This window comes from Balaenoptera acutorostrata, chromosome 6, assembly GCF_949987535.1.
Source record: "Balaenoptera acutorostrata chromosome 6, mBalAcu1.1, whole genome shotgun sequence".
Classification (NCBI taxonomy): domain Eukaryota; kingdom Metazoa; phylum Chordata; class Mammalia; order Artiodactyla; family Balaenopteridae; genus Balaenoptera; species Balaenoptera acutorostrata.
Window position 1 is genome coordinate 23,986,698 of NC_080069.1, and position 23,141 is coordinate 24,009,838.

At 37.0% G+C, this 23,141-nt stretch overlaps 1 protein-coding gene across 1 annotated transcript in view; it reads right to left on the bottom strand.

The window, feature by feature from the left end:
* LOC130708398 (V-type proton ATPase subunit B, brain isoform-like) overlaps window positions 1-23,141 on the bottom strand; it is a 60,762-nt gene that overhangs the window by 10,247 nt on the left and 27,374 nt on the right. Inside the window, 4 exon segments of the mRNA XM_057548343.1 lie at window positions 191-263; window positions 395-488; window positions 1,591-1,689; window positions 5,985-6,040. Of these exon segments, the coding sequence (XP_057404326.1) occupies window positions 191-263; window positions 395-488; window positions 1,591-1,689; window positions 5,985-6,040 (322 nt within the window).

Genomic DNA, 23,141 nt, shown 5'->3' on the forward strand with positions numbered 1-23,141 from the left:
AAAATTTAAGATAGCCTCTAGGAAAAATAAATTTATTAAATAATAAACAAAACATAATTAATCAAACATGGAGTATGTTGGTTATCTACTTAAAGTATCATAAAAATCACCCTTTCTCTGACAAAGGTGTAAGATAGGTAGATGCTATTTTCCCCAAAACACAGAAATCCATTTTCTGTCCCTATCTATGATATCAAGGAAGTCTTCAGCCAGTACAACAGGACCTCTGTCGATGGGTTTTCCTGAGCCATTGAATACCCGACCTGGTAAACAGTAACGAGACAGTACAGAGTGGACAATGACTCAAATGTTCACAATCTTTAAAAAGACTTCATGCAAATACGTTAAAAAGGAAGCAGATCTCTGCTCAGCATGAATAATAATATCCGTTTACCAAGCATATCCTCAGACACTGGCGTTCGGAGAATATCCCCAGTAAACTCACAGGATGTCTTCTTGGCATCTATACCTGAAGTCCCTTCAAATACCTATCAAGAAAGAAAAGTAAACAGAAGGGTAAAAGAAATTTAGATCATAAGCGCTTAAGATTTATTTGTCAGCCCTTATAAAGTAAAATACATCAACGTATATACTACTTGTAGCCTCATGACTGAAGAAGTGTTCATGGTGGACGACGAACCAAACTGTCAACCTCTCACCCAGAGTCATGCCTGCAGGCCAAATCCATCAAGCAAGCTAAGAATGGTTTTTACATTTTTAAAGGGTTGTTTTTTTAAAAAAAAAAGGAAAAGAAAGCATAAGAACATGCATCAGAGACCTTAGGCACAACCCTCACAAAGTCTAAAAAATTTACTATCTGGCCCCTTACAGAAATTCTGCTGACCTCTGCTCTAGATTACTTTTTAGGGCAATATGTTATTTGAGAAAACTGGCACTTCCTATAATCAGTAACATTAAAAACTAGGAATTATCAGAGACAATTTAAAGGAGTAGACTCAGATCTCATTTTGGTTTCAGCCCATAAGCTCTGAATTCTACTTTTCATCTCTCCCCTTCTATGTGACTGTTTCATTTTATCAATTAAAAATTTTTTAATAAAAGCCATTTTACCAGTGGAGCTATTGGGCTAGAATGGATATTGGTGGCTGGCATTTAGCAAGAAAACATGAAAAAATACTTTTCTTCCCTCACAGCCAGTAAACAGTCGGGTCCCTGGCTTAAGATTTTTCACCTTCACGATGGTGCAAAAGCAATACACATCTGGTAGAAACCGTACTTCAGAAAAATCACATGAGAAAAAAAAAATCACATGAGATATTTAACATTTTATTATAAAATAGGCTTTGTGTTATATGGTTTTGTGCAATCGTATGCTAATATAAGTGTTCTGGGCACCTTTAATGTAAGCTAAGCTAAGCTATGATGTTCGGTAGGTTCTGTGTACTAAATGCATTTTCAACTTACGATATTTTCAGCTTATGATGGGTTTATCAAGATGTCACCCCACCTATAAGTTGATGAAGATCTGTATACTTATGTGATAATTACTAAAAAGAACTATTGGTGTTTCTTATGTTTGTTGTGATCAGAAAAACGTTCAACTGGCCAGGTTTTGAAAGCGATGCTTACCTGAACCACTGCTTTGGAACCACTAACTTCTAGAACTTGCCCACTCCTCTTCGTGCCATCAGGTAGTGTTAAGTGCACAATCTCAGCATATCTGGGAAACTAAATAGGAAAAAAATAAAGGCTCAATAACCAACATTTTAAAAGCTCCTCAAAATACTCTATATGCTCTATGTCTTTCACAGCATGTATGCACATGCAGACCCCACACCTCCCCAAAGCACACAGGTATACATCCAGAGTTTAGAATATCCTCAGGTAGTTTAAGTCCTTAGAACACTGATCACTGGCACATATACTGGCAAACACAGCATAAGGTACAGAGAGAAGGATCTTAAATCTATGAAACCATGGCAATTAAATTCTTTCCTTCTGTGTGTATGTTTTAAAGCTTTGAGACTACAGAAAGTTAAAAAACTATGTTCCCACTACTCAGAAATGATGTTTGCTTCTGGGCTGTGTAATCACCTTGTGCCTTGGGAGGACAGGAATAAAATGCAACTGAACAATAAAATAATTACTATTATAATAAATAATGCTAATATTCCCTCCTCAATCTAATTCTCCTAACCAGAAATGTATTCCTCTAATCCATTTTTAATATTTTAAATTGCATGTTTCCAAAAATATACTGTAGTGTTTCACTTACCTAAATGGCAACATACTAAATGTATCATCCTGCAACTCGTTTTTTTCCCACTTGACCGTATGTTTTGGATCTGTCATAGTCATATTTACCTTATTTGATTAACAGAATCTTTTGAAAAATGCATCACTACATTGTGTGATGTGAAGGAAAACATCTGCCAGTGCATCTGTGAATCAACACTGACTGTAGGACACTTGATTCTGGAGATGCTAATATGAATAAATGGGCATCTAGAACCAATGTTAGAACAGATATAGCTAAAATAAAATCAAGTGACACTACATTTTATTCAGCTGTTCTTCTACCACTGGTGTTCAAGGCTGTTCCAAATTTAAACTACTACAAACATGCTGCAATGAACATTCTCACATGTGGGCCCAAGTTTCCCTAAGGTAGCTGGTTCCGTAGTGGTGGGCTATAGGCTGTGTCCATTGTTATGTGAAATTACTCTGCAAAGGAACCTTTTACTTTACAAACTCCCTAGTAGGATAGAAAAGTATCTTTTCCCTACATCTTTGCCAATCTTACATTATTAAACTTTAATTTTTACCATTTTGATAAAATAAAAAATAGTATCTTTCAATTTGCATTTTCCTGATTCTACTAATATTGAGCATTTTTTCATGTTTACTGACAATTCAGACTTCATTTCCTATAATGGCCTTATTAATAATATCTTTTCCTCGCTTTTCAACTACATCTGCTTCTTCTTATTTACTTTTAGGTAAGTTTCATAGATTCTGGATATCAATCCTTTTGCGAATATCTGCTCCCAGTCTTCCTTGTCTTTTAATTTTGTTTATGGTATCCTATCATACAGAAGTTTTTGCAATAAAATGACTTGTTTTCCTTTATGATTTGTGTCTTTTGTGTAGGAAAACCTTCCAATCTGAAGTCATAAAAATGGCCTTCTATACTGTCTTCTAATAGGTTTTTCATGTTTTGGTCTTTAATCCATCTGGATTTATTTTTGCTATGTAATTTTATTTTTCTCATTTTTATCTTTATTTTTCATACAGGAAGCCAAATACCCCAACAATATTTACTGAGTAGCACAAATGTAATTTGTGCTACAAGTAGCACGACTTGTAGCCTTTATCATTTACCAAGTCAAATTCTCAGGTGTGAGGAGAGTTGGTTTTAAGAATTTTAACTTTGCTCCACTGAACTATCTGCTTACTCCCTCACCAAATCTTTATTCTTACTGTATTTCTAACTGATTTTGTTACCTGGAGAGAATCAACATCTTTTCTATTCTGAGTCTTTCCATTCATGAATGTGGAATCTCCAGTTATTTGAAGTCTTCTTTTATGTCTTTCAACAAAGTTTCACAGTTTTTGGTAAAAAGTTCCTAATTATTCTAGTAGTTACTTCTGGCATACAAAACACTACTGATTTCTATAGACATCCTCTGTATCCGGCAACACTGTTTTACACCATTGTTTCTAATAGTTTGTCCACTGAATGACTTGTGTTGTCTGTTTAGTTAATCATACTACCAAGAAATGATGACAGATGTGCCTCTTCCTTTCAATCCCTTTTCCCCACAGCATTGATTAGGGTCCAAGCACAAAGACAGAACAAAGAAGGGTAGTGGTGCTGACAACAGGGGTCCTCATCTTGTTCCTGATTTAAATGGGAATGTTGCTAGAGTCTCTCCTTAAGTACGCTGTTTGCTGTAGGTTATGGTGGATATCCTTAAAGAGGTTTTAAAAGTTTGTTCTATCCCTTATTTCTAAGACCACCTTCTTCTTTTGTTTTGTTTTGTTTTTTAGAAACAAGTAATTTTATCAGGTACATACTCCGTATTTACTGAGAAGAGCATAAGCTTTTCTAGCTTAATCTATGAATGACCTGAATTATACTGACATTTGCTATTATCAAATCATCTTTGTATTACTGGGATAAATTCTACTTTGTCATAATTCTGTTGAGTTTTTAAAGTGTATTTTTGCTAATATCCAATACATGAGAACATTTTTATTAAGAATTTTGGAATCTGTGCTTGTAAATGAGAATAGCTACATTGTTTCTTTTCTGATACTAGCCTTTGTCTGGTTTGGGAATCAAAGATGTGCTACCTTCAGAAAATGAGTTGGACAGCAGTCTCCATCATCATCTATTCTGATACAATTTGTATAAAATTATCTATTCCTTGATCCTATGTGTATGTTTTAAGTTAAAAACAGGAGCCAAAAACTAAAAACAAACAAAAATCACTCTAAATCTGGTGGTATAAAGCCATTCTTACAACTACATAAACTTTATTTACCAGTTTTTCCTCAGCTGGAGTTATACCCCAAACAAACATTCAATAAAACTTTTTCAGCTTTCTTAAAATTACTTCCCCCAAGATGTTTTCTAAGTCCTTCCCATTATTGACTCTCATAGCATCCTGCACTCACCCTTCATAGCACTTACCAATTAGACACTTACGTATTTGTATTGTGTATTTTTGGTGCTGAGTTCAGCGCTTAACATACTAGAAGGATGAATATTTTTAACTGTTTTTGAAAATATATTTACTAATATAAAAGCTCCATATTTTTAAAATATGAGTCAACAATTTTATCCAATAAAAAGTATATAAAAAAGAAGAAATAAAGGACAAAGAAGCAAATAATGCTTTCAATACTTCCCCCAAAAATAAAAGTGTATGCTTCATCCTTTCACAAAATATTAACGGGCACCTGCCTAAACCCTGTACAACTTGTATACTGAGGCTTTGAATCAAACTGCAGACTAGTATGAAACTGTGGCCAGGAGTAAGCTATATGCTTAATCTTGCAATTAATTTGTATAGGTACCTTGTCATGCACAAAAATATCTTAGTGATAAAGCTGAAGAGACAGTGCACTTTGCCCTTTCCTTTAAGAAATGGTTTTCATTTTATTTTCTGCTTCCAGAGGGGCCACATGCCAAACATACTTCTGCCATTACTTCTCTCCACAAACTCATAACTGTGTACCTTTCCCCCTCATCCACTCCCAACAACAACCAATGCAGAATTACTGTTCTACAGAGCATAGTATACAAATTATCTCCTCTGAAGATATTTTAATCACTGAACTCAGGCAGGAAGCTTCACCCAGGGTGAAGTCTATTCAATTATAGACTATATTCTATGCCTCTTTTTCTAAGATAATTCTTACGTATAGGTGTGGCTAAAAAAAAACCCATGTAACTAAAGAGTCTTTCAACAAACTGAATAAGTAAAAACTATTCTCTGCTTTATGGTTTTAGTCACTGTTGAGATAATCTGTTGTTTATTCATTACTTGAATACCAGTGTCAGGCCCTCAAAGACAAAAGTAACATTGTTTACTCACTCAAAGACCTTAAAATTTAGTAGAGAAGACAAAAATGTAACAAGTAGTTAGAACACACAGTAGTCTATGACAAGAGCCACAAGATACCGTATAACTAAATAATATCCTACAAGTCATAAAACACACAAATATTACTGTTGTTTTCCTAATAAACCTGTGAGGTATGATTAACAAACAAATAAAATTTTAAATTTTACAGACAAGGGACTCAAAGCCACAAACAGAATCCACAACAGATCCAGTACTAGAATCCCATCTTCTGACTTCTGACCTAAAATTCTTGTCTCCATATAGCACTGACATTCCGACCAAGGAATGGCTTAAAAGAATCATAACAAAAAACTTAAAGTGTACTAAACAGTACTTAATACTATGCTTTTAACTTCTTAAATGGTTAGACGATAATGATAGTGGTATTACCTTAACATGATCTAAGATCACTAGTTGACCATTAACTCCTGATACTGTCTTGTATGCTGGAAAGAAACACAAAAAAGTCAGTTCTTGTCAAACAGGACAACAGTCTAAATGACCCCTCTGGTACTACCAAAAAGAACCTCTCTCTACTTTATCGTATCTATTATTATATGGAACACTCAAAAAGTATGAAATTTTTCATTGAATTTATAAAATATGCCTGCATCTGTACAACTTCTCATAATCCCCTTCATCAAACCAAAAACATGTTTAATTCTTATTATAAGTCACATTGTTTCAAGGACCCAGAATACAAAAACAAAGGTAAAGAGGGAGAGTTCCCACAAGAGTTCACAATTTTATATGGAGAAGGGGGAGGTAAGGGCTCTACCAGAGGTGTGCTGAGGGTCTGTGGGAGCACAGGAAAGACCCTGCAATGGTTCTCACTTAGAAGAGAAAAGAAAAAGCTTGACAGAAAAGGTAGCACTTAGCAAAGTAGATAGAGAAGGAGAAGGGAATCCTTAACTTTAAGCAGAAGTGACAAAACTCACAAAAGAAATCTGACAAAATGTAGTCTGTTAAGATAAAATGCCATGATTAAATAGTATCATAAAAACTATGAAAAAAAAAGGAGTTTATGAAGGGGGATGGAATGAAAGGTCAGAGATCATATAAGTATCCTTTAAAAAAAAAAAGTCAAACGTTACTGTCATTGTAGAAGCTTTTATCTTCTACTGCAAATTATGCCCTAGCAACAAACTACCCAAATCTCTCATTTTAGAAAGGAGGTAGCTGTCATTGAATTGTATCACACCTACATACACGCCGAGTATAATGAATGGTAATCAGGTATAAATCAGAACAGTCAGGAAAGCAATTCTAACAATGTCAGAATTAACTAAATTTCATGATCAGAAAAGCTGAAAAAACAAATGAAGTAAGTGTTTACAAGACCTAAAATAATGTATAAGAAGCTGTCAACCAACTGGGAATTTTTCACTTGCTTGATTTCTTATGATGTCTTAGATAGAAATTTCTGGCATGAATGTAGACTCCCAAGAATGAGGAAACCATTTAATAACCAGTCTGTCCATTCAAGGGGCTTCAGAATTTAAAAACGTAATTTCTTTAGCCAGGAAGCAAGTGCCCTGGTAGAAACACTGAGACAGGGCAGGCGAGCACTGTCACGAACCCTAGTCTTTCATACTGAGGACCTTTAAATCCTCACACTAAATATTTGCTTGAAGACATTTGTAATTCTAAGGATCAACAGAGGCTCCTAATTACTTCTTTTTTTTTCAACCTTAGATAAAAAGCAAGTCACAAATTTTAAATGTTAAGTTACTTGAATGGATGGCAATGTAAACAAATTAATCATGCCTCCAAGATTATTAGAAATATCCCAGTTGTTGGGGCTTCCCTGGTGGCGCAGTGGTTGAGAATCTGCCTGCTAATGCAGGGGACACGGGTTCGAGCCCTGGTCTGGGAAGATCCCACATGCCACGGAGCAACTAGACCCGTGAGCCACAACTACTGAGCCTGCACGTCTGGAGCCTGTGCTCCGCAACAAGAGAGGCCACGATAGTGAGAGGCCCGCGCACCGCGATGAAGAGGGGCCCCGGCTCGCCGCAACTAGAGTAAGCCCTCGCACAGAAACGAAGACCCAACACAGCCCAAAAAATAAATAATTAATTAATTAAAAATAAATATCCCAGTTGTCATATATTCTGCTACTTTTATGTTAATCCTCCCCATTGTTTTAAAATAATCTAATACTCTTAAAAATAAGTCCTACCCCTAAAACAATTTCTTCATTGTTCTCTTTTATTTTATTTTTATTTTTGGCCTCGCCACACGGTTTGCAGGATCTCAGCTTCCCGACTGGGGATTAAACCCACGCCATGGCAGTGAAAGGGCCAGGCGAGCCCTAACCACTGGACCTCCAGGGAATTCCCTCATTGTTCTCATTTTAAAATAATCCAAACATTTTTTCAATTACTTTCTAAAATTGCTATGTGGATATGCAAAGTGAACTACATTAGAAACATGTTTTCTTTAATTTTTGTCACTTTGATTACTATGTGTCTCGGCGTGTTTCTCCTTGGGTTTATCCTGTATGGGACTCTCTGCGCTTCCTGGACTTGGGTGGCTATTTCCTTTCCCATGTTAGGGAAGTTTTCAACTATAATCTCTTCAAATATCTTCTCTGGTCCTTCCTCTCTCTCTTCTCCTTCTGGGACCCCTATAATGCGAATGTTGTTGCATTTAATGTTGTCCCAGAGGTCTCTTAGGCTGTCTTCATTTCTTTTCATTCTTTTTTCTTTAGTCTGTTCCACAGCAGTGAATTCCACCATTCTGTCTTCCAGGTCACTTATCTGTTCTTCTGCCTCAGTTATTCTGCTATTGATTCCTTCTAGTGTAGTTTTCATTTCAGTTATTGTATCGGTCATCTCTGTTTGTTTGTTCTTTAATTCTTCTAGGTCTTTGTTAATCATTTCTTGCATCTTCTCCATCTTTGCCTCCATTCTTATGCTGAGGTCCTGGATCATCTTCACTATCATTATTCTGAATTCTTTTTCTGGAAGGTTGCCTATCTCCACTTCATTTAGTTGTTTTTCTGGGGTCTTTTCTTGTTCCTTCATCTGGTATATAGCCCTCTGCCTTTTCATCTTGTCTGTCTTTCTGTAAATGTGGTTTTTGTTCCACCGGCTGTAGGACTGTAGTTTTTCTTGCTTCTGCTGTCTGCCCTCTGGTGGTTGAGGCTATCTAAGAGGCTTGATGGGAGGCTCTGGTGGTGGGTAGAGCTGACTGTTGCTGTGGCGGACAGAGCTCCATAAAACTTTAATCCACTTGACTGTTGATGAGTGGGGCTGGGTTCCCTCCCTGTTGGTTGTTTTGCCTGAGGCAACCCAACACTGGAGCCTACCTGGGCTCTTTGGTGGGGCTAATGGCAGACTCTGGGAGGGCTCACACCAAGGAGTACTTCCCAGAACCTCTGCTGCCAGTGTCCTTGTCCCCACGGTGAAACAGAGCCAGCCCCCGCCCCTGCAGGAGACCCTCCAACACTAGCAGGCATGTCTGGTTCAGTCTCCCCCAGGGGCACTACTCCTTCCCCTGGGTCCCAATGTGCACACTATTCTGTGTGCGCCCTCCAAGAGTGGGGTCTCTGTTTCCCCCAGTCCTGTCAAAGTCCTGCAATCAATTCCCACTAGGCTTCAAAGTCTGATTCTCTATGAATTCCTCCTCCCGTTGCCGGACCCCCAGGTTGGGAAGCCCGACATGGGGCTCAGAACCTTCACTCCAGTGGGTGGACTTCTGTGGTATAAGTGTTCACCAGTCTGTGAGTCACCCACCCATCAGTTATGGGATTTGATTGTACTCTGATTGCGCCCCTCCTACCGTCTCACTGTGGCTTCTCCTCTGTCCTTGGACGTGGGGTATCCTCCTTGGTGAAGTCCAGTGTCTTCCTGTCGATGATTCTCCAGCAGCCAGTTGTGATTCTGGTGTTCTCGCAAGAAGGAGTGAGAGCACGTCCTTCTACTCCGCCATCTTGGTTAATCAATATATATACACATACATATACATACATACCACATCTTTATCCATTCATCTGTCGATGGGCATTTAGGTTGCTCCCACGTCTCGGCTATTGTAAATAGTACTGGTATGAACATTGAGGTGCATGCACCTTTTCGAATTAGAGTTTTCTCTGTATATATGCCCAAGAATGGGATTGCTGGATCATATGGTAACTCTATTTTTAGTATTTTAAGGAACCTCCATATTGCTTTACATAGTGGCTGTACCAATTTACATTCCCACCAGCAGTGTAGGAGGTTTCCCTTTTCTTCAAAACCTTTCCAGCATTTATATTGGTAGACTTTTTAATGATGGCTATTCTGACTGGTGTGAGGTGATTGTAGTTTTGATTTGCATTTCTCTAATAATTAATGATGTTGAGCATCTTTTCATGTGCCTGTTGGCCATCTGTATGTCTTCTTTGGAGAAATATTTAGTTAGATCTTCTGCCCAGTTTTTGATTGGGTTGCTTGTTTTTTTGTTATTGAGTTGTAGGAGCCGTTTGTGTATTTTGGAAATTAAGCCCTTGTCAGTCTCATCATTTGCAAATATTTTCTCCCAGTCCATAGCTTGTCTTTTTTTTCTGTTTATGTTTTCCTTTGCTGTGCAAAAACTTTTAAGTTTGTTTTGTTGTGTTTTAACTTGCACGAGTTCCATCCTCCACTCTCCAGATCCATGGTAGCTTTGAAAGCTAACAGCCCCCAATCACAGTGAAAACCAGCAGCCTGCCAGCCACTGGAAGGATCAGAACAAGTTTGGAGATTTTTCAAAGCTCCATTACCAGAGAATTATCATGACTTGATCTGACCAGTGGTTCCCTGGAAACCCTGCTTTGAGAACTAACTTTATTTGACCTTAGAGCTCAGAGTGAAAAGCCTTCTTTGGGGGTGTTTGTCAAGAACAATTACAGGCAATTGTTTACATTTGCAGTGACCTGAGGCAGTGAATAATAGTGGGGGCAAACAATAGACCAGCCAAATAGTGTAAAAGGAAAAACTGGGTAATGAGATGTTCATAAGGGTTTGAAAAGTTGCTAGGAAGCTAAAAGTCCCCTAATGCCTAAGAATAAAAAAAGGAAAATAAAAACTTCTCCCAGTTTTCTCAGATTGATTCCATGTTTAGGCACTCCTTTATTGCATAGCCAGGCCAATTACAACTCTGCCTTCACCTTCACTTCCTGTTTGTGCTGAGCCTAGAGATCAGCCAGAGATGAAAGCTCAGAATCTTCTCAGGTCTTTTCTGAGCATGTGCCACGCCTAGGTTATATGCATGTCTTTCCAAATTACCCACTATACACAGGCACTTTTGAAAGCCCTAATTTCCCAAAGGAAGTCTTTCCCTAGCTTTTCTTCCCAGGCTTTTGCGTATTTATTATTTTCCTCAACTGTAATCCTTTGCCCTGGGCTGAAGAAGTTTGTTCATTTGCCTTACAATGTTTCTGAGGAATGCCATCTGTGTAGTCAATTTTTTGGCCTGAGAGAATTCCAAATTAGATGAAACAGACAGGCACCTTCTACCAGTCTTTCAGGTAGTATCCAAGACAGGTCAAAGCAGACAAACACAATTCTTTGCAAATAAGGTCTTCTCTGCTCCCTCTAGAACCAGGGACCAGGGTCCCATGCTGGGAATGAAAGCTTCTTTTCTCAAGACCGCTGCCAAGCTGATGAAGGGTGTAGGTCAAGTACAAGTAAAAATGTTGCAATGCTTTCCTACCATTTTAAAGTTGACTTTCTCTTGATTCAGCCTTCTCTTGGTTGCTATAAACCTGTTTTCAACAATTCTGACTAAGTTGATTCTTATCACTTTTACTCGGTTTTTCAGTGTTTCTATTGAGGGGTAGGCCCCTGGAACTATCTACTCTGACATTTTTGCTAATGTCACCCCTTTAGTGAGGTAGGTCTGTTACCAATGAATTTTTTGTTTTTGTATAGCTCAAAATATGTTAATTTTTCTTCATCTTTGAAGGATAGTTTTGTTGGATATAGAATACTTCATTTGACAAGCTTTTTTTCCTCTCAGCACTTGAATATATCCTCATACTGAGACAAGATGGAAGGAGGCAGGGCACAACCATTAAAAGAATGACATAGCCATTGAGAAGAATGGGATACGACAAAACATGGTTAGAACTGATTAGGTCCAAGATGGCAGAAGGTTCAACTTCCAGTAGACCTTGAGCCTCATTATATGCTCATTGTAATACATTAGCATGCTAAGTGACACACCCACAGGTGCCATGACAGTTCCAAGGCTGACCATAAAAGGCCAAAAAGTGGGCAGTGGCCCATGTCATGGAAATCCCTGCCTCTTCCCCAGAACAGTTGGAATAATCCTCCCACTTGTTAGTCTATGAAATTACCCAGCCCATAAAACTAACAACCCCATACCTCGGGGCCACTCTCACTTTCTTAGATGGCCTGTGTTCTGTCTGTTGAAGGTGTATCACTTTAGATAAACTCACTTTCACTTTACGATGGCTTGCTCTTGAATTGTTTCCTGCGTGAAGCCAGGGACTCTTTCTTGGCAGCCCATCCCAGGAACTCACCTGAGACCTGACCATCCTCTTATGCCCCATTTTCCTGCAATACTACTGCATCTGGCCTCCATGGTTTCCGATGAGAAATCAGCTGTTAATATTATTGAGGATGAAAAAATTGAACTTCATCAAAATTAAAAACTTTTGTGCACCAAATGAGATTATCAAAAGGTGAAAAGATAACCTTATAGAATAGAAGAAAACATTTGCAAATCACATACCTGATAAGTATTTGGTATCCAGAATATATAAATAACTTTCATAACTCAACAACAAAAAGCAACTCTATTAAAAAATGGGCAAAAGACTTGAATAGACATTTCTCCAACATGAAAACTGTTCAGCATCATTAGTCATTAGGAAAATGGAAATCAAAACCACAGTGAGATACCACTTCACACCCGCTAGGGTGGCTAAAATTTTTAAAAAAAGAAAGAAAAAAATAACAAGTGTTGGTAAGGATGTGCAGAAATTGGAACCTTTGTACATTGCTGTAGGGAGTATAAAATGGTTCAGTCATTGTGTAAAAACAGTTTGACAGTTCCTTGAAAAGTTAAAAACAGAACTCTATACAACCCAGCAATTCCATTCCTAACTATAGACTCCAACTAATTGTAGACAGGGGTTCAAACCAAAACCTGAGCACAGATCTTTACAGCAGTATTATTTATAATAGCCAAAAGATGGAAACAACCCAAATGTCCATCAACAGAGAAGTGGATAAACAAATTGTAATATATACATACAATGAAATGTTATTCAGCCATAAAAAGGAATGAAGTACTCATAAATGCTACAATGTGGGTGAATAGTTAAAAGCTAGCTAGGGCCTTCCCTGGTGGTGCAGCGGTTAAGAATCCACCTGCCGATGCAGGGACATGGGTTCGAGCCCTGGTGCAGGAAGATCCCACATGCCATGGATGCAACTAAGCCTGTGCACCACAACTACTGAAGCCCGCATGCCTAGAGCCCATGCTCCACAACAAGAGAAGCCACCACAATGAGAAGCCCGTGCATTGCAACAAAGAGTAGCCCCCACTCACCACAACTAGAGAAAAGCCCATGCACAACAACAAAGACCCAATGCAGCCAAAAATAAAAATAAACAAAATAAATAAATAAATAAAAATAAAAGCTATGCTAAATGAAAGAAGTCATACACAAAAGATGATGTAGTTTACAATTCTATTTATATGAAATATCCATAGATAAACATATAGACACAGAAGATGGATGGTTATGAGGAGTTAGAATAGGGGAGAATGGAAGTGACTGTGCAGTGGGTATGTGGTGTTTTTTGAGGTGATGAAAATGTTTTGGAACTTATAGGTACTGGTTGCACAATATTGTGAATGTACTAAAGGAAACTGACACATTAGACCACACAGACTTAATTGATATTTATAGAGCATTCCATCCAAAAGCAGCAGGATACACATTCTTTTCAAGTGCACATGAAACATTCTCCAGGATAGATCACATGCTGGGCCACCAAGCAAGCCTTGGTAAATTTAAGAAAACTGAAATCATATCAAGCATCTTTACTGACCACAGCACTATGAGGCTAGAAATCAACTATAAGCAAAAAAACTGCAAAAAAAAACATGTGAAGGCTAAATGACATGCTAATAAACAACCAATGGATCACTGAAGAAATCAAAGAGGAAGTCAAAAAATACCTAGAGACAAATGAAAATGAAAACATGATGATCCAAAACCTATGGGACACAGCAAAAGCAGTTCTAAGAGGGAAGCTTATAGTGATACAAACTTACCTCAGCAAACAAGAAAAATGTCAAATAAACAACCTTATGTTACAACTAAAGCAACTAGAGAAAGAACAAACAAAACCCAAAGTTAGTACAAAGAAAGAAATCATAAAGGTCAGAGCAGATATAAATGAGACTAAAAAAACAATAGAAAAGATTAATAAAACTAAAAGCTAGTTCTTTGAAAAGTTAAACACACTGACAAATCTTTAGCCAGACCTATCAGGGAAAAAAAGGGAGAGGGCCCAAATCAATACAATTAGAAATGAAAAATACACAGAAGTACAAAGGACCATAAGACACTACTACAGGCAACTATTCAATATATGCCAATAAAATGGACAACCTAGAAGAAATGGACACATTCTTAGAAAGGTACAATCTCCCAAGACTGAACCAGGAAGAAATAGAAAATATGAACAGAGCAATCACCAGTAATAAAATTAAATCAGTAATTTAAAAACTCCCACCAAGCAAAAGTTCAGGACTAGATGGCTTCACAGGTGAATTTTACCAAACATTTAGAGAAGACTTCACAGATATCCTTCTGAAACTATTCCAAAAAATTGCAGAGGAAGAAACCCTTCCCAACTCATTCTATGAGGCTACCATCGCCCTGATAGCAAAAAGCAGACAATGATGTCACAAAAAAAGAAAAGTACAAGCCCATATCACTGATGAATATAGATGCAAAAATCTTCAATGGAATACTAGCAAACCAACTCCAACAATACATTAAAATGATCATACATCATGATCAAGTGGGATTTATCCCAGAGATTCAAAGATTTTTCAATATCCACAAATCAATCAATGTGACACACCACATTAACAAATTCAAGAATAAAACCCATATGATCATCTCAAAAGATGCAGAAAAAAATTGACAAAATTCAACAACCACTTATGATAAAAAAACTCTTCAGAAAGTGGGCATAGAGGGAATATACCTCAACATAATAAAGGTCATATATGACAAACCCACAGCTAACATCATACTCAACAGTGAAAAACTGAAAGCATTCCCTCTAACTTCAGGAACAAGACAAGGATGTCCACTCTCGCCAATTTTATTCAATATAGTATTGGAAGTCCTAGTCACAGCAATCAGAGAAGAAAAAGAAATAAAAGGAATCCAACTTGGAAAAGAAGAAGTCAAACTGTCGCTGTCTGCAGATGACATGATGCTATACATAAAAAATCCTAAAGACACCGCCAGAAAACTCCTAGACCTCAGCAGTAAAGTGCTGGATACAAAATTAATATACAAAAATCTGTTGCATTCCTATACACTAACAATAAAATACCAGAAAGAGAAATTAAGGAAACAATCCCATTTACTATGGCATCAAAAAGAATAAAATACCTAGGAATAAACCTACCTAAGGAGGCAAAAGACCTGTACTCCAAAAACTATAAGATGCTGATGAAAGAAATTGAAGATGACACAAATAAATGGAAAGATCTACTCTTCTTGGATTGGAAGAATCAATACTGTTAAAATGACCATACTACCCAAGGAAAGCTACAGATTCAATGCAATCCCTATCACATTACCAATGGCATTTTGCACACAACTAGAACAAAAAAAATTTTAACTTCTATGGAAACACAAAAGATCCTGAATAGCCAAAGCAATCTTGAGAAAGAAGAACAGAGCTGGAGGAATGACACTACCTGACTTCAGAAAAGCTACAGCAATCAAAACAGTATGGTACTGGCACAAAAAACAGACATATAGATCAATGGAACACGATAGAAAGCCCGGAAATAAACCCATGCACTTATGATCAATTAATCTATGACATGGGAGGCAAGAATATACAGTGGAGAAAAGACAGTCTGTTCAACAAGAGGTGCTGGGAAAACTGGACAGCTACATGTAAAGAATGAAATTAGAACATTCTCTAACACCATATACAAAAATAAGCTCAAAACAGATCAAAAGCCTAAACATAAGACTGGATACTATAAAAGTCCTAGAGGAAAACATAGGCAGAACACTCTTTGACATAAATCACAGCTATATTTTTTTAGATCCCTCTCTTAGAGGAATGGAAATAAAAGCAAAAAGAAATAAATGGGACCTAATTAAACTTAAAAGTTTTGCACAGCAAAGGAAACCATTAAATAAGTTCAGTGAAGTTGCAGGATAAAAAATCAACACAAAAATCAGATTTCTCTACACTAACAATGAACAATTGGAAAGATAATTGAGAAACAATTCCACTTACAATAAATAGCACCAAAAATAGTAAAATATTTAGAAATAAACCTAATTAAGGAGGTGAAGGACTAGTACACTGAAAACTATAAAATATTGATGAAAGAAATTAAAGAAGACACAAATAAATGGAAAGACATGCTATGTTCATGAATTGAAAAATTTAATGTTGTTAATAGGTAAATGCTTGCCAAAGAGATCTATAGATTTTATGCAATCCCTGTCAAAAACCCAACAGAGGTTTTTGCAGAAATAAAATTCACATGAAATCTCAAGGGACTCCAAATAGCCAAAAAAATCTTGAAAAAAGAAGACCAAAACTAGAGAAATCACCATCCCTGATTTCAAAATATACTAAAAAGTTACAATAATCAAAACAGTGTGGTACTGGCATAAAGATATATATATATGGAACAGAATAGACAACCCAGAAATAAACCCTCACATATAGGATCAAATGATTTTTGACAAGAGTGCTGAGACCATTCAGTGAGGAAGGGCCAGTCTCAAGGACCCAAAAAGTTGGAGGACTCCACATTACCACATTTCAAAATATACCATAAAGCTACAGTAATGAAGATTCTGTGGTACTGGCATAAGAATAGACATAGAGATAAATGAAATAGAATTAAGTGTCCAGAAAAAATTCATACATTTATGGTCAATTGGTTTTCAACAAGGGTGCCAAGAAAATTCAATGGGCAAATAGTGCTAAGAACAATTGAATAGCCACATGCAAAAGAATGAAGTTGGACCCTTATCTCACGGCATACACACAAATTAATAGATCATAGGCATAAATGTAAGAAGTAAAACTATAAAGCTTTGAGAAAACAGATGTAAATCTTCAGATTGGGCAATGTTTTCTTAAATAGGACAACTAAAGCACAAGTAACCAAAGAAAAAAATTGATAAATTGTACTTCATCAAACAAAAGTAAAAGCTTTGGGTTTCAAAAGACACTATCAAGAAAGATAAAAGAAAATGCACACAATAGGAATTTTTTTCAAATCCTGTATCTTAGGGATGTGTATCTGGAATATATAAAGAACTCTCTTACAAATCAATAACAAATAAACAATCCAATTTAAAATGGGCTAAGGATCTGAGTAGACATTTCTCCAAAGAAGGTATACAAATGGCCAATAAGCACATGAAAAGATTCTCAACCACAGCAGACATTACGGAAATACAAATTTTATTCACATATTATTTATTTTTGGCTGCATTGGGTCTTCGTTGCTGTGTGCAGGCTTTCTCTAGTTGCGGCGAGCGGGGGCTACACTTCGTTGAGGTGCATGGGCTTCTCATTGTGGTGGCTTCTCGTTGCAGAGCACAGGCTCTAGGCACGCAGGCTTCAGTAGTTGTGGCACGCAGGCTCAGTAGTTGTGGCTCACAGGCTCCAGAGTGCAGGTTCAGTAGTTGTGGTGCACAGGCTTAGTTGCTCTGCGGCATGTGGGATCTTCCCAGACCAGGGCTCGAACCCGCGTCCCCTGCATTGGCAGGCAGATTCTTAACCACTGTGCCACCAGGGAAGTCCCAAGGAAATAAAAAATTTAAAAACCAATATGACACTGATGAACATAGATGCAAAAATCCTCAACAGAATACTAGCAAACAGGGCTTCCATGGTGGCACAGTGGTTGAGAATCTGCCTGCCAGTGCAGGAGACGCGGGTTTGAGCCCTGGTCCGGGAAGATCCCACATGATGGAGAGCAACTAAGCCCATGTGCTACAACTAGTGAGCCTACACTCTAGAGCCTGCGAGCCACAACTACTGAAGCCCGCACACCTAGAGCCTGTGCTCCACAACAAGAGAAGCCACCACACTGAGAAGCCCGCGTACCGCAGCGAAAAGTAGACCCCCTCGCCACAACTAGAGAAAAGCCTGAGCACAGCAACAAAGACCCAACGCATCCAACAATAAATAAATAAATTTATTTTTTAAAAAAATACTAGCAAACAGAATCCAACAGCACATTAAAAGGATCATACAGCATGATCAAGTGGGGTTTATCCCAGGAATGCAAGGATTCTTCAATATATGCAAGTCAATCAATGTGATAAACCATATTAACAAATTGAAAGAGAAAAACCATATGATCACCTCAATAGATGCAGAAAAAGCTTTTGACAAAATTCAACACCCATTTATGATAAAAACCCTCCAGAAAGTAGGCATACAGGGAACTGACCTCAACATAATAAAGGCCATATATGACAAACGCACAGCCAACATCATTCTCAATGGTGAAAAAATGAAAGCATTTCCTCTAAGATCAGGAACAAGACAAGGTTGTCCACTCTCACGACTATTATTCAACATAGTTTTGGAAGATTTAGCCACAGCAATCAGATACGAAAAAGAAATCAAAAGAATCCAAATCGGAAAAGAAGTAAAGCTGTCACTGTTTGCAGATGACATGATACTATACATAGAGAATCCTAAAGATGCTACCAGAAAACTACTAGAGCTAATCAATGAATTTGGTAAAGTAGCAGGATACAAAATGAATGCACAGAAATCTCTTGCATTCCTATACACTAATGATGAAAAATCTGAAAGACAAATTAAGGAAACACTCCCATTTACCACTGCAACAAAAAGAATAAAATACCTAGTAATAAACCTACCTAAGGAGATGAAAGACCTGTATGCAGAAAACTATAAGACACTGATTAAAGATGATACAAACAGATGGAGAGATATAGCATGTTCTTGAAATGGAAGAATCAACATTGTGAAAATGACTATAATGACCAAAGCAATCTACAGATGCAAAGCAATCCTTATCAAACTACCAATGGCATTTTTCACAGAACTAGAACAAAAAATTGCACAATTTGTATAAAAACACAAAAGACCCCAAATAGCCAAAGCAATCTTGAGAAAGAAAAACGGAGCTGGAGGATTCAGGCTCCTGGACTTCAGACCATACTACAAAGCTACAGTAATCAAGACAGTATGGTACTGGAACAAAAGCAGAAATATAGATCAATGGAACAGGATAAAAAGCCCAGAGATAAACCCACACACCTATGGTCACCTTATTTTTGATAAAGGAGGCAAGAATATACAATGGAGAAAAGACAGCCTCTTCAATAAGTGGTGCTGGGAAAAATGGACAGCTACATGTAAAAGAATGAAATTAGAACACTCCCTAACACCATACACAAAAATAAACTCAAAATGGATTAAAGAGCTAAATGTAAGGCCAGACACTATCAAACTCTTAGAGGAAAACGTAGGCAGAACACTCTATGACATAAATCACAGCAAGATCCTTTTTGACCCACCTCCTAGAGAAATGGAAATAAAAACCAAAATAAACAAATGGGACCTAATGAAACTTAAAAACTTTTGCACAGCAAAGGAGACCATAAACAAGACGAAAAGAGAACCCTCAGAATGGGAGAAAATATTTGCAAATGAAGCAACTGACAAAGGATTAATCTCCAAAATACACAAGCAGCTCATGCAGCTCAATAACAAAAAAACAAACAACCCAATCCAAAAATGGGCAGAAGACCTAAATAGACATTTCTCCAAAGAAGATATACAGATTGCCAACAAACACATGAAATGATGCTCAACATCACTAATCATTAGAGAAATGCAAATCAAAACTACAATGAGGTATCACCTCACACTGGTCAGAATGGCCATCATCAAAATATGTACAAACAATGAATGCTGGAGAGGGTGTGGAGAAAAGGGAACCCTCTTGCACTGTTGGTGGGAATGTAAATTGATACAGCCACTATGGAGAACAATATGGAGGTTCCTTGAAAAACTAACAATAGAACTACCATATGACTCAGCAATCCCACTACTGGGCATATACCCTGAGAAAACTATAATTCAAAAAGAGTCATGTACCACAATGTTCATTGCAGCTCTATTTACAATAGCCAGGACATGAAAGCAACCTAAGTGTCCATCAACAGATGAATGGATAAAGATGTGGCACATATATACAATGGAATATTACTCAGCCATAAAAAGAAACAAAACTGAGTTATTTGCAGTGAGGTGGATGTACCTAGAGTCTGTCATACAGAGTGAAGTAAGTCAGAAAGAGAAAAACAAATACTGTATGCTAACACATATATATGGAATATAAAAAAAAAAAAATTCTGAAGAACCTAGAGGCAGGACAGGAATAAAGACGCAGACGTAGAGAATGGACTTCAGGACAAGGGGAGGGGGAAGGGTAAGCTGGGACGAAGTCAGAGAGTGGCATGGACTTATATATACTACCAAATGTAAAATAGATAGCTAGTGGGAAGCAGCTGCATAGCACAGGGAGATCAGCTCGATGCTTTGTGACCACCTAGAGGGGTGGGAGAGGGAGTGTGGGAGGGAGACGCAAGAGGGAGGAGATATGGGGATATATGTTTATGTATAGCTGATTCACTTTGTTAGAAAGCAGAAACTAACACACCATTGTGAAGCAATTATACTCCAATAAAGATGTTAAAAAAAAACCCAATGTGATAGCACTTTACACCTATATGGGTGGATATATTAAAAAGGCAGACGGTATCGAGTGTTGGCAAAAATGTGGACAAATTGGAATCCTCATTCATTGGTAGTGGAAATGTAGAATAGTGCAGCCAACTTGGAAAGCATGAAGTTACCACATGACCCTGCAATTCCACTCTTATGTGTATACCCAAGAGTACTTAAAACATCTGTCTACACAAAAACTTATTGAATGTTCATAGCAGCACTACTCACAATAATCAAAAAGTTAACCCAAATGTCCATCAACACATGAATGGATAAACGAATTGTGGTGTTTATCCATTGTAAACATACAATGGAATATTATTCAGCCCTAACAATAAGGGGGGGTGGGGAGTAACTCCTCAGTGAGTATGGGGTTTTCTTTTGGGGCAATGAATATGTGTTGAATATTTTGATAGAGACAGTGTTTGCACAACATTGTGAAAATACTAAATGCCCCTGAATTGTTTGCTTTAAAATGGTTTATTTTGTTTGAATTTTATGTAATGTTGTATGAATTTTACCTCAACTTTAAAAGTAAGAAAATGAAATAAAATTGTAATGTGTCACCAAAACAATGAATAAATAGCCCTAAGCTTTAAAGAGAATATTGATGTTTAGGAACTTAAAATGGAATACTTTGTTTATCATAAACCACCACAAAAAAAGTGATCAGCAGTTTATGCTGTAAGTATCAAACAGCTCATTGAAAGAATATATAAACAACTCTTGCAAATTAATGAAAAATAGGCAACATGGCAGAAAAATGGGAGAGTTGGACAAAAGTACAGATGAGTAACTCCTATCATGTCATGGAGACTTACAATCTCAGATTCATAGCTCTAAAGGTATAGTAAAACATTCACAAGGGCAGTATAATTGCTATCATAAGGAAGATAATGTTTAACCTGAAGTATTTTTAATACTGAGGTTCAGTAGCACGGAAATAACAAATAAAAATATAATCTTACCTCATTAACCTGTTCTTCACCTCTTTTTTTTTTTTATCTTCTCAAGTTCAGCAAGAAAAGCAGTTGTCATCATCACTCTCCTTCAGTACACTAATCATCCCTCAAAATAAAATGGTTATGCTTCAGGTAACTGTGGAAATAAAAAAAGAAAGGTGTGTATTAACTTTTCTCTTTGAAAAAATCTCATGCAGTTTTACATATCTATGGTGGGCTGGATAAATTTGTATATGGCAGGAAGAAAAGTGGCTTCCCATTTGCACAGCCCAACCAAAGAAAGAATGTAAATTCCTAAAGAATTTCATGAATAATAATGACAATAAGACATAGAGTACATTTCCAAAATCATGACGAAGGCAGTATACAAATGAAATGGTTTGATTCAGGAAAATTATTAACAACCCTAAATTAAGGAAATTAAATAACAAACCTCATACCACATATCTATCCTATACTGTACTCTATACTTCAGCACTTTCCAAAGTAAAAATAATTATACTTTTTAGGAATTCCAAGCAAGTAGCATTAGAAACATAAAAGGCACGATACTCAGAAACAAGAGAATTCTTTCAAATGACCAATACTTAAAGCTTGTATAAACTGTTCACTTACTTTAGGTCAGCAAAATTCAAATCGCTCTACTAGAGCAGCCAACGAAGGGTCACATGGCGAGTTTTTCTATTTGGGAGAATGAAAACTAGTGATCTATATCAGAGTCCTGTGAATTGTTGACATTACTCCACCTGCAATTTCCTGAAACCCTAAGCCTGGGACATATCCTTTCAGCTTAGTTCCTTAATGTCAGGGCTTCAGAAATGTGGCATCCACCAACTCTTGTGATTATTTCAAGTATGAAAAAAGAATTTGATAAATTATACGCTGGAATCCAAAGCTCTGCATTTGTGGGGAAATCTAATTTCTAAAAGGATGACTTGAAGAAATACTTTGATAGTGAGCAATTTTTAAACCTGTTAATGTGAAAAGAATGTTTGGTAAAACAGCATCATCCTGATCGCAGGTGGCGATAATAAGAGACAGAACAGCCCATTATAAGGATTATACATCATGACCAAATGGGATTTATTCTTGCAAGGCGAGGTTGGTTCAACATATGAAAATCAGTCAATGTAGTATAGCACATAAACAGATTGAAGGGACTAAATTCCATGTGATCATCTTAATTGATGCAGAAAAAACATTTGACAAAATTCAATGCCATTTTATGATCAAAAAAAAAACCAAACTCAACAAACCAGGAATACAAGTTGATGACTTCAACATAACAAAGGTCACAGATAGAAAACCAACAGCTATTATATTCAGTGGTGAAATCTTTCTCCCTAAGATCAGGAACAAAGGAAGGATGCCTGTTGTCACCACTTCCATTCAGCAAATTACTGGAATTCCTAGCCAAATAAATAAGGCAAGAAAAAAAATAAAAGGCATCTAAATCGGAAAGGAAGAAATAAAATTATATTTGTTCAGAGACAACACACATGCACCAAAAAAAACCTGTTAGAATTAATAAATGAATTTAGAAAATTTGCCAGGTACAAAATCAACACTCAAAAATC